Genomic DNA, 12,603 nt, shown 5'->3' with positions numbered 1-12,603 from the left:
AACATCCGGTGAGTCAAACAACTGGGCTAACTGGATCAATATGTGTCACATCCACTACTGTAAATAACAGACAACACCAAACAACATGAAGTTCTAGTTAAACCCTGTAAAGCTGAGGTCGGGCCTGACTTGAAGCTCCAATGGATAACGCTCGCTGTTAAAAGGGAAATCCTCCCTGTCCCCCTCACTATTAAAGGGGATGTCCACCCTGTCCCCCTCACTATTAAAGGGGATGTCCACCCTGTCCCCCTCAATGTTAAAGGGGATGTCCACCCTGTCCCCCTCACTGTTAAAGGGGAGGTCCACCCTGTCCCCCTCACTGTTAAAGGGGATGTCCACCCTGTCCCCCTCACTGTTAAAGGGGAGGTCCACCCTGCCCCCCTCACTGTTAAAGGGGATGTCCACCCTGTCCCCCTCACTGTTAAAGGGGAGGTCCACCCTGTCCCCCTCACTGTTAAAGGGGATGTCCACCCTGTCCCCCTCACTGTTAAAGGGGAGGTCCACCCTGTCCCCCTCACTGTTAAAGGGGATGTCCACCCTGTCCCCCTCACTGTTAAAGGGGAGGTCCACCCTGTCCCCCTCACTGTTAAAGGGGATGTCCACCCTGTCCCCCTCATTGTTAAAGGGGAGGTCCACCCTGTCCCCCTCACTGTTAAAGGGGAGGTCCACCCTGTCCCCCTCACTGTTAAAGGGGATGTCCACCCTGTCCCCCTCACTGTTAAAGGGGAGGTCCACCCTGTCCCCCTCACTGTTAAAGGGAAGGTCCACCCTGTCCCCCTCACTGTTAAAGGGGATGTCCACCCTGTCCCCCTCACTGTTAAAGGGAAGGTCCACCCTGTCCCCCTCACTATTAAAGGGGATGTCCACCCTGTCCCCCTCAATGTTAAAGGGGATGTCCACCCTGTCCCCCCTCACTGTTAAAGGGGAGGTCCACCCTGTCCCCCTCACTGTTAAAGGGGAGGTCCACCCTGTCCCCCTCATTGTTAAAGGGGAGGTCCACCCTGTCCCCCTCATTGTTAAAGGGGATGTCCACCCTGTCCCCCTCACTGTTAAAGGGAAGGTCCACCCTGTCCCCCTCACTGTTAAAGGGGATGTCCACCCTGTCCCCCTCACTGTTAAAGGGGAGGTCCACCCTGTCCCCCTCACTGTTAAAGGGGATGTCCACCCTGTCCCCCTCACTGTTAAAGGGGATGTCCTCTGTCTCACCTCCTGGTGTGATTAGGGGGAAAACCCTTTGTCACAAAGAGAAAAAAAAAGGTTCCATTTCAGGGTTGAATTTTGGAACAAAGGAGGATTTCATTGTTTTATTTTGAGACGATGTAGGTTTTTGAGAAACGGTTTGTATGTTTTTATGTGTGTCCTTCAGTGATTGCGCCTGTAGAGGTCTGATGGACAACAGCAGGAATGCGTCGTGTAAGGGTAAGAGAAGCCCCTACACTTTTCTGACCGACCGGGATGATGCTGCCATGGCGTCCCCAAACATATTCCAGGTGAGTCCAGGTCCACAATCAATGTTTGGCCTAAGTCACGAACAGCGCACAGTTCATGCAATAGATTCAGGAGATGCAGAGTTAAAGTCCAGCAGTTTAACACTGTGACTGGCTTGCTTTAGCCTCGAGAGACCATCCTGATCTCGCAACCTCACATTCTGTTTCTCTCACAAATCAATCTGGACACTCTCCATAGAGGTCCGTTTGTGCTAGATCAGAAAAAGATCTCGCCAATCAGCGTTGAGGAAATACAAACAGCTACGCTGGGCGGGTTTAGGTGTGATGACAGTGAGCAGAGGTTAGCACGTGATAGACGATGATAGACAGATGGTTCATCCAATCACCTGCCAAGTAGTTTTGAAATTGCCCGCCCCTTTCCAAACAGTTTCCAACTGAGAGTTCCTAGCTGGTTACAGTAAGCAAACCATCTGGTGTGTCAGGTTAGGCTTGCTTGGCAAGATGTTGTGTTTAGGAGATACAGAGGTGGGAGGAGGGGACATTTACAGAACAGAAAATGTTTACGTAAACTGTCATCAATAATGGCCCCCTGCTTACCTTGAGAGGAAGTCAGCAGACATCCACAGGACACCAGAGGTCAGAGGTCAACCCAGCTCTCTGTACTGCTCCCAGGGAAGTTCAAGTTCACTTTATTTGTTGTCCCCATAGGGCGATTTTGACACACACACGTAAATCATACATCATCACAATTACAAACAACACAACAGGATCAGATTGACAGTAAGAGTGAATAATATTCACTCTTACTGTCAATCTGATCCTGTTGTGTTGTTTGTAATTGTGATGATTTATACGGTAAATGATATTATCATTTACCGTGACAGGTAACAAACTCAACCATTAACTCATAAATGAAAGGAAATAGAGGCTGGCCAGCAAGATAAATAAGTGCTCGATGTAGATAGATAGACAGATAGAGTGCTAGGGATGCAGCGTAACAAAACGATTTGCAAGATAAAGAACGATTGTAGATATTGCACTCGACACCCTAAAATCCAGTCTATTCTATTCTGTTCTATTCTACCATAATTCTATTCTCCAGCTGGCAGTGGTGGGAGACCTGGGGGTGCTTGAGAGCCTGGTGGGGGACGACCCGAAGGTGTTGACTGAGAGAGATGACTCTGGGGCCAGCCTACTCCACCACGCCTCCGCAGGGGGCCACATCGACATGCTCCACTTCATCGTGTCCGTTTCCGGCCCCCAAGGTTAGCCTGGCCCATTGTTCAGTCCAATCACAGCAAGGCCAGCCTGAGAATGATACAGCAAGCATGATACTGTTAATCCCTGTGGGTGTAAATGTGTGTGTCCACTCTCCAGGACTGGACATTTATGACGACCAGGGCAGTGTGCCTCTCCACTGGGCTGTGGAGAGGAACCAGGCGGGGAGCTGCACGGCCCTGCTGGGGCTAGGAGCCGACCCCAACATCCTCAACATGGCCCTCATGTGCCCGCTGCACCTGGCCATCAGCCATGGACACAACGACCTGGTGGAGGTGAGCCCTACCCCGGAGTCTCTATCCCGGGGTGCCTGTCCTCATCTGCCCCCTGCCAGGCAAAGTGCCCCCTCTACACTTGGCTGGTAGCCACAGGAACACACAGCAGTGGGAGAGGCTGGGAGGACAGGAGCTATTGTATCACGCTCTGTACATTTGATATGAATCATCTGCTTCCCCCCTGTGACAACACAGCTGCTGCTGTCTGACAGTCGCACGGACGTTAACCTAGAGGGCGACCTGGGAAACACTCCGGTGATGCTGGCCTGCTCCCACAACAACTGTGAGGCCCTCTCCATACTGGTAAGTATGACTCTTTAATGGTGTGTGTGTGTGTGTGTGCTTGTGTGTATTTATTGTCTTCTAATATCTTCATCGGGGTGTCTTTTACTGTCCTATATAAGAAAATGAATGCAAGAGATTGCCTTCCTGACTAACGAACACTTAATGAATTGACTAATAAGCAGCTGTGGAACTACTGAGCCCCCTGCCTGTGTTCACCCCCCCCCCCCCGCTCTCTGAACCTCAGCTGAGTCACGGGGCAGTGCTGTGTCATCAGAACAAGCTGGGACTCTACGCCATCCACGCTTGCGCCTTCGCCGGCGCCAGGGAAGCCATGGAGGTCATCCTCCAGGCTGGTACGACCAGGAAACAGGCGGAAGCTTTTCACGGGTCTCAAATGACATTACAGTGCATTGTGGGAGGGGGGGGGGGGGTATACCGCAAAAGACCACAACAATATAGTCAATAACCTACTACTCCATCACTATTAGTCGATAACTCCATGACCTAGCCCCCTTGGGGACCAGAGCCTGCGATAGTGACACACTGTTTATCCTGGGTGGGAGGTCTGCTGATGAGGCAGGACAGATGTTTAGTCAAAGAACCTGAATATTTGTGGTTTCTGGCATTTCCGGATCCAGACAGAGTTGACAATCTGTCTGATATCAGGCTAACATTTTTGGACTGAAATCACATTCTTAAACCTGGGCTGTGTAAACAGTTGCTAATTCTAAGGGAGAATGCTTATTTTTCTTGTCTTCTTTCAGGAGTGAAGCTAGGCTATTCCGTGGAGACCCACATCAACTTCCTGGACAAGTACTACAGCAGTCCCCTTCACTTAGCTGTGCACGGGGGCAACATAGAGACCATCCGCTTCTGTATCTCCCAAGGGGCCAAGATAGACCAGGAACAGGTCATGACAGCGCACGCTTCAGTTATAGAACCACGTGAACAATGATGGTTTGGCGACCAGTGCTGCAGGGTCTATCTCAGGATTGATAGTTGTATCTCTGGGTGTTTGGGTGGAGTTGAATATTCCAGCTAGGCTAGGCGGCTGTATAGCAGATAGCTTGCACTCTTCTCGCTTCTCACCAAACCCCAATAATAGATATACATGGTATTGTTTACACCCAAATTTTAGTTTGCATTGAATGCCCAGAACTCTGAAACTGAGGTTCCACCAACCAACAACAGACATGATTTACAAGAGTTTCCAGCGAAGGCTCATTTCACCACACCTGTACAACATTTCCCAGAATCTCTCATTTCATGGCGGTGTGTCAATCATCCCCAGATCCGCACCTGGTAGTGATCCCCTACCTCTCTGTCCTGGGCCAGCAGTAATAGCTGCAGATGGGCAAATTGCTACAAATTACACCCCACTTATGTTGTGAATCTGAGTGGGGCCATCGCAGGCTAACCCTGCCACTCCTGCTTATCTCATTATGGGCTATTGTTACTGTGACACTCTTCCATTAGCCATCATGGCTCGGAGATCGTGTTTCACCGAGGACGCCTCCTCCATCTACATCCCTACTTACCCCCCTCCCTCCCAGTGTTCACTCTGAGAATCTAAACAGAAAGATAAACACGCACATCCCCTTGCCAAATAGGGCAGGTGCTGAGCCCAAAGTAAACCAGACTGTGACTAGGAACAAATATATACGCTCGCACACTGCTGGGCTCCAGTATCAAAATGTGAGATGGGAGATGCCATCTTAAGTAAGCAAGAGGCCTGATCACATGACCCACACAAAGACACAATTAACTAAATCAATACACTTGTGACTCAAAGTGAATGACAACAGCATCCATTCACGAATAGAGCAGTATAATGTCTAATGTATGTCCTCTGAGAAACTGCCTTCTGGTAAGTGCTAATCAGGTTAATGTACTGTATACAGTAGATGTATTGTGTGTGTGGTTTATCATGTGTATGTCTGTGTGCACTCTATACCGATTGTCTCATTGAGTGTGTGTGTGTGTGTGTGTGTGTGTGTGTGTGTGTGTGTGTGTGTGTGAGTGATTAGGTTGACAGGTCCACAGCGCTGCACTTTGCCTGTACGCAGGGCGCTACGGAGACAGTCAAACTCATGATATCTTCCCACACAAAAGTGGATGACATCATCAACCTCCCGGATGGCGCAAGGCAGACTCCCCTCCATAGGTGGACCCCCCTTTAACCAATAACATTAACACATATAACATTTGTTGTAATTCCTACACCGTTCACTTGATTTGGATGTAAATACCTTAAAATTCAGGTGAAAGTCTGCACTTAAAGCATACACATGTATTGAAAGTTCAAATCCATTGTGGTGGTGTACAGTGCCAAAATGATGAAAATTGTGTTAATGTCAAAATATTTATGGACCTAACTGTACATACACACTGTACATACATACAAACATACATACATACTACTCATTCATTGCATGTGTAACTGTCATTTGAAAGTCAAAGTCAATTTTATTTATATAGCACATGTTCATACAAGCAAATGTAGCACACAGTGCTTTACAGAATAAATAAAAACAGTTATTTAGTTGGTATTAAGAAAAGTTAAATAATAAAGTAGAGCATGATGTAACATATGTTAGAATGAGAAAATGAGATGAGGTAAAATGAGAATAAAAGAATATTAAAATTGAGTAAAACTACATGATAAAAGCAAAATTAAAGGTATGTCTTAAGATTTCAATTCCCAGATGTTTTCAAAAATCATAATGGAACATAATAAAGTAGCTATCCTATTTTAGCGAGGGCTGTGCAAAGAGGAAAAGGATTCAGCAGATGAGACTTTATGGGACAAAAGAGCCACTGCCCCAGTGGATTTGTAAAGATCCTGAAGATGCATCTCACATCCCCTGTATCTAAAAGCTATGTGCGTTGGCAAAGACAGCGGCTGAGATAAGTGCTGAAAATGGAATACCACCCTGGAATTCATTTAGTGCTGTCTCATGTTTTGTGTCTCAACCAGTACATCGTCCTCACCTCCGACAAGCCAGTTAGAACCATCCATCTACTAATACTGCTCACTCCCAGGACGAAAGGTCAATCACTGATCTGGGCGAAGGGGGGGGGGGGGGTGATTTGACCCATGCTGGTTTCACCTTTGACCTCTGACAAATAAAGCCTCGCTCCCTCCCCTCCCCTGGCCTTGTAATCTCTTGTGCTTCTGTCCATGCTATTAATCCCCCCCACCCCATATGGCCTTCTGGACCACCAGTCACTACAACACTAAGAAACGGAGTCATTCAACTGTTTGTCGTGGAGATAACAGTGAAAATCCCATGTTTGTGTCCGGTGATTAACCAGATGTCATGAGTGTAATTCAGATTCAGAGAGGGGTAAGCTGTAATTTACAGTACTGTGGGGTGCTAAAGGACAACGCAACCACAGACAAGCTTGTTTATGCAGATTGTACTCTGTTCATTTTCCAGGGCGACGCTATTCGATAATACAGAGTTGGTGGAGTACCTCATATCCCAGGTAAATACCACCTGACTTGTATGCCCCACCCCCACGCACAAACACACACATACTTTTTTCATAAAGCAGGTGGAGTTTAATATCATCATCAACACAACCAAACCAATCACTTTATTTTACTGTGTGCATTGACTGTGAATTAGATGGATACGTCTAGCGATGGTCTTCCTCAGCAGACCATATCCAGATCTCATCTATTAGTAGTGATGGAGCAGAATAATAGATATTGAGTGTGTATTTGAGGGCATGGGACATTGAACACAGTGCCTACATTATGTTTGCTAGGTGTGTGTATGTGTTTGTGTGTGTGTGTGTGTGTGTGTGTGTGTGTGTATGTTTAAGGAAAGTGCCATAACCATTGACGAACATAATGATTCTTATATAATCCAACTGAAGGGTGCAGATATCAACATCTTAGACTGCAAGGGTCACTCCCCCCTGCTGCTGGCTACTTCCTGTGGAGCGTGGAAAACCGTGTCTCTACTGCTGTCCAGAGGTGCGTTATCTACACTAACAACTTCCTGTCATCTATCCATCAACTCCCAGACAGTGACGGTGCACGATTTTTAATTCATTTACGTTTTGGCTAATTTCAACAAAAAAAATACTGCTCCAGAGCCACTCCCCCTTTTACACAGCGCTGTTCCTGCGTACATATCTACCGCACCCAAGTCAAGCCAGCCAATAGAAATACTGCTCCGAACAGAACCCTGCCCTGATACAAATGCCTCTCTCTGACTGTTCCCAATGCCTTTACTATTATCACGCGCCAGCCCAGATACTCTAGAATTATTGTGCCTTTGTTCAGCTTTGCCCAAAAGTAGTGCGTTCTATTAGCCTGGGTCCAGACCTTTGAATCCACCCAGAATCAGTTAATTAGGGCCCGAGCACTGGCTGTGCGAGGCCCTATTGAAACTCGAAGGATTATTATTATTCTTCTCCTTCTCCTTCTCCTTCTCCTTCTCCTTCTCCTTCTTTACTCCAAACAAATGCCTTTTAGGCGGCCTGAACATCGATGAAAACGGATGAAACTTTGCAGATACGTCAGTCCCGGTGAAAAATTTGATAATTCATGGGTGACGGAAATGGGTGTGGCAAAACGGCTCAAGAGCGCCCCCTGGAAAGTTTAAAATGGCGAGCCCCACCTTTCAGTTTGATGTAGGCGAACGAAATTCGGTGGGCATATGTATTTCATCGAGCCACACTTAATTCTCTCTTGGAGCTATACCCAACATGCAACAGGAAGTCCGCCATTTTGCTCTTAATGTGCCATTTTGTCCTTGTTTTGACCATTTCCATGCCTTGTACTTCGACAAACTCCTCCTACAGATTTCATCCGATCAACTTCATATCGGGTCAGCTTCATCTTAAGACCTTTGTGATCAAAAGTTATCAAAAAAAATGAGTTTTCACCAAACACCCTTGCCGTGGCGCCCCGCCAAAGTTTGACATTTCGCCATAAAACACGAAGTCCTCATAACTCCTACATACATTATCCAATTTGTCCGATATATCTCACGCTTCATGACGGTTCTGTCCTGTACACATCTATGTTTCAGTATTGCATCATACTTATAGCGCCACCTATTGGTGAAACAGGAAGTCCTCATAACTCCTACATACATTATCCAATTCGTCCGATATATCTCACGCTTCATGAAGGTTCTGTCCTGAACACATCTATGTGTCAGTATTGCGTCATACTTATAGCGCCACCTATTGGTGAAACAGGAAGTCCTCATAACTCCTACATACATTATCGGATTTGTCCGATATATCTCACGCTTCATGACGGTTCTGTCCTGAACACATCTATGTGTCAGTATTGCGTCATACTTATAGCGCCACCTATTGGTGAAACAGGAAGTCCTCATAACTCCTACATACATTATCCGATTTGTCCGATATATCTCACGCTTCATGACGGTTCTGTCCTGAACACATCTATGTGTCAGTATTGCGTCATACTTATAGCGCCACCTATTGGTGAAACAGGAAGTCCTCATAACTCCTACATACATTATCCGATTTGTCCGATATATCTCACGCTTCATGACGGTTCTGTCCTGAACACATCTATGTGTCAGTATTGCGTCATACTTATAGCGCCACCTATTGGTGAAACAGGAAGTCCTCATAACTCCTACATACATTATCCAATTCGTCCGATATATCTCACGCTTCATGACGGTTCTGTCCTGAACACATCTGTGTCAGTATTGCGTCATACTTATAGCGCCACCTATTGGTGAAACAGTACGTCCTCATAACTCCTCCATACATTATCCAATTTGTCCGATATATCTCACGCTTCATGACGGTTCTGTCCTGAACACATCTATGTGTCAGTATTGCGTCATACTTATAGCGCCACCTATTGGTGAAACAGGAAGTCCTCATAACTCCTACATACATTATCCGATTTGCACCAAATTGCTGATGCTTCATGAAGGTCGCATTCTGAACACATCTATGCTTCGGTATTGAGTCACACTTACAGCGCCACCTACTGGTGAAACAGGAAGTACTCATAACTCCTACATACGTCATCCGATTTACTCCAAATTGCTCACGCTTGATGAAGGTCGCATCCTGAACACATCTGTAGGTCAGTATTGAGTCATACTTATAGCACCACCTACAGGTCAAGCAGGAAGTCATCATAACTCCTACATACATTGTCCGATTTACTCAACATTTCTCACGCTTCATCAAGGTACCGTCCTGAACACATCTATACTTCGGTATTGAGTCACGCTTAGAGCGCCACCTACTGGTGAATGGAAGTTTCTCTCAGTACTGCACACCGAAATAGCACACCCTTTAACGGCGCCACACCCCGACACGCATGGGGTGCGAGGGCCCGCTCAATGCTGCTCGCAGCCCTAGTTAATTCTTGATTTGGCATTGTTACATGGAACAACAGTTTCCCTGATTAAACTGGACGAGGTCCAGCCTGGTTATGGGCTGGGGCCGGATTGTTTCTCTTCAGGACTGGTTAGTAGGATGGAACCAGCTCGCCATGCCATTGAAATATCTGTGAACTGAAATTATATGATATATATTATACTCATATTACAGAGTAAGTAACGGTAGGACTCACAATACGACAAGGACTGATACTGTATAAGGTGGCCGTTACCGGTCCCCGCCCAAAAATGATTGGTCCAACGAGGGCCGCTTGCCAAACAGAAAGCTGTGATGCTAATTTTTGCTATTTTCTCCTCCATTCACTTATGGTAACAATGTTAGCGATCAGTATTATATGAACATTTCTTCTGGTCGATCTAGCGTTCAGTAAAACCAACTAAACATCAAGAGGTGGACATCATTGGATTCCGCTCGGCCTACAGAATCTAGCAATGTGCTTTTAAGCAGTTTGCAGTCGATTAGTGTTGTTCTAAGCACAGAGAATAACTGCCCATTGACCACCATTCAGTTGGGACGTTGGCTCAGGAGCAAAATACATTTCCCCATGGCGCCTGGTTCTGATACCCATAATCTCGGGTTCTGGGAGGGCAATGGGCATATACTGGACTAGATGGCCAATTACTGATTGTGTGCTCCAACGGTTATCAGAACTAGTTCACAATAAATACAAAAATAACGAATGTGTGTGTTTGTGTGTGTGTGCTTGCTCATGTACGTGTGTGCATGCATGCACGCGCATGTGTGTACTTTCAGGTGCAAATGTGAATATAAAAGACAGATCAGGACGTAACTTCCTACACTTGACCATTCTGCAGCCTAAGGCTCTGAAGAACCTCACAGAAGACATTCTACAGGTAGTCTGAATCGTAATCGTAATCGTACACCTTTTGTATATTTAGTTGTGTTGTTCTCTGTATTGTATATGTCCTTGTGTCTTTCAATGTGAAACTTTGCTGCCTTCTTGGCCAGGTCAGTATTGTAAAAGAGATTTTATCTCAATGCTTTTTATCTGGTTAAATAAAGGTTAAATAAAATAAATAAAATCAGTTAAAGAGAATTTCATCTCCTCACTTCTCTCCTAAGCACAATTTGCCACAGTCATGTTACTGTTACATGAGTCTGAGGCTTGCTGATGAAGTTCATTAGCTGCTCTCTGAGCCAAACGGGCCATTCAAGCTGAACCTGTCCTTATGCTATATTTTCCATTAGGCACAAGCCAAAATGAGATAAAGGTGATGAACCTACCAAGCTGAGAATGTGGCGTCTGATTATCTCTTGCCATTGTAAATCTTCTTTGTGTGTACAGTGTGTGTTTACGTTTATGTGTGTGTGTGATTTGTCTCCCTACAGCAGGGCAGTGTGAAGGATCTGCTGAGTGCAGAGGATAAGGATGGATGCACCCCCCTCCACTACGCCTGCAGACTGGGGGTTCATGACTCGGTCCAGCACATGCTGGGCCTCTCAGGACAGATCGGCCTCGAACTTAAGTCCAAGGACAAGAGAACCGCCATGCACTTTGCTGCCCAGTGAGTTGGACTGCTTATACAGTGGGCCCACTGTACATGATACTCTACTCTATTGTACTCTACTCCCAGCCCGATCTTGCCCATCTGTGTAGACATTACTTGATTTAACAATGTGCCATGCATATGCCCATGTCGAGTTCTGCGTGCAGACCGGGTTGAAGCCGTTGGCAGTTCCCCTGCAGAAAGCTACTGCTCGCCTGGTGTTCAACCACCCCAAATTCTCCCAAACAACTTCCCTCCTCCGTTCCCTACACTGGCTCGCATCCAGTTTAAAACTCTGGCGCTAACCTACAGGGCAATGAAAGGAACAGCCCCCTCCCACCTCCAGGCCATGGTCAAACCCTACACCCCCTCCCGACCGCTACGCTCTGCTACCTGGTTGCCCCGTCACTCCGAGGCTCCTGCGGTCGATCGACACGGTCACGGCTCTTCTCTGTCCTGGCCCCGCAGTGGTGGATTGAACTGCCCACTGATGTCAGGACAGCAGAGTCGCTGCCCATCTTTCGTCGCAGGCTCAAAACTCATCTCTTCAAGAAGTACTACAACAATCCTCCCGCCTAAGCACTTATTGTATTATATTGCACCTTACTTTAGATTGCTATTCTTGCACTTTGCCTTCAGCGCTAGATTATACTCTTAGTCACTTGTTTTAGAGAGAAGATGCACTTGTGAGTTCTGGCAAGTAGTAGTACATTGGCTCTTCCTACGTTAAATGCAATTATTGTTAGTCGCTTTGGATAAAAGCGTCTGCTAAATGACTGTAATGTAATACTACAGTACCACGACCCTCCCTCTTAAGCACTTATTGTATATTTAGTTTGCTTGCACTTTCTTTCTTACCTTATTTCTTACACTTTGCCTTCAGCGCTAGATTATGCTCTTAGTCACTTGTTTTAGAAAGGAGATGCACTTGTGAGTTCTGGCAAGTAGCAGTACATTGGCTTTTCCTACGTTAAATGCAATTATTGTAAGTCAGTTTGGATAAAAGCGTCAGCTAAATGACTGCAATGTAATGAGAGAGACAGAAACAGAAAAATGGAGAGTCTTCATACACAAAACATGACCACTCTCCCTGGCACTACCACCGGGGACTGGGCCCCTCCCGCGGGTTCCTCCCACGCCCGCTGCAGCACGCCCCACACACAGATGCAGACAAGACATCCACAAATCTTACAGGCCACAGATAGCACATCTCTCAGTGTGTGAGTCTTACTCCTCGCTATCTCCTCCACTTGCTGCATCCACTGTCCAAAGAGGCCCGGTGAACACCACCCCGTCATCACGCACTGAGGTGGTGGCACAAACAATACCATCATGACACCAGTTCTCCTAAAGGCGTTGACTCCATGTCCCATAGGGCAGAGCAGGGCA

General features: G+C 46.5%; 1 protein-coding gene across 1 annotated transcript in view; it reads left to right on the top strand.

Annotated features, from left to right (window-relative positions):
* Positions 1-1,388: 1,388 nt before the first annotated feature.
* Positions 1,389-12,603, top strand: part of trpa1b (transient receptor potential cation channel, subfamily A, member 1b) — a gene marked incomplete at both ends in the record, with an annotated part of 29,807 nt that continues 18,592 nt past the window's right edge. Inside the window, 11 exons of the mRNA XM_084443509.1 lie at positions 1,389-1,490; positions 2,551-2,713; positions 2,826-3,001; positions 3,197-3,304; positions 3,531-3,639; positions 4,051-4,196; positions 5,314-5,450; positions 6,727-6,775; positions 7,172-7,271; positions 10,460-10,560; positions 11,057-11,232. Of these exons, the coding sequence (XP_084299635.1) occupies positions 1,389-1,490; positions 2,551-2,713; positions 2,826-3,001; positions 3,197-3,304; positions 3,531-3,639; positions 4,051-4,196; positions 5,314-5,450; positions 6,727-6,775; positions 7,172-7,271; positions 10,460-10,560; positions 11,057-11,232 (1,367 nt within the window). The remainder of the gene's footprint in view (positions 1,491-2,550; positions 2,714-2,825; positions 3,002-3,196; positions 3,305-3,530; positions 3,640-4,050; positions 4,197-5,313; positions 5,451-6,726; positions 6,776-7,171; positions 7,272-10,459; positions 10,561-11,056; positions 11,233-12,603) is intronic.

The sequence above is a fragment of the Borostomias antarcticus genome (assembly GCF_949987555.1).
Source record: "Borostomias antarcticus genome assembly, chromosome: 9".
Lineage (NCBI taxonomy): Eukaryota > Metazoa > Chordata > Actinopteri > Stomiiformes > Stomiidae > Borostomias > Borostomias antarcticus.
The sequence above is the reverse complement of the archived record's forward strand: the minus strand, read 5'-3'. Positions and strand labels throughout refer to the sequence as shown.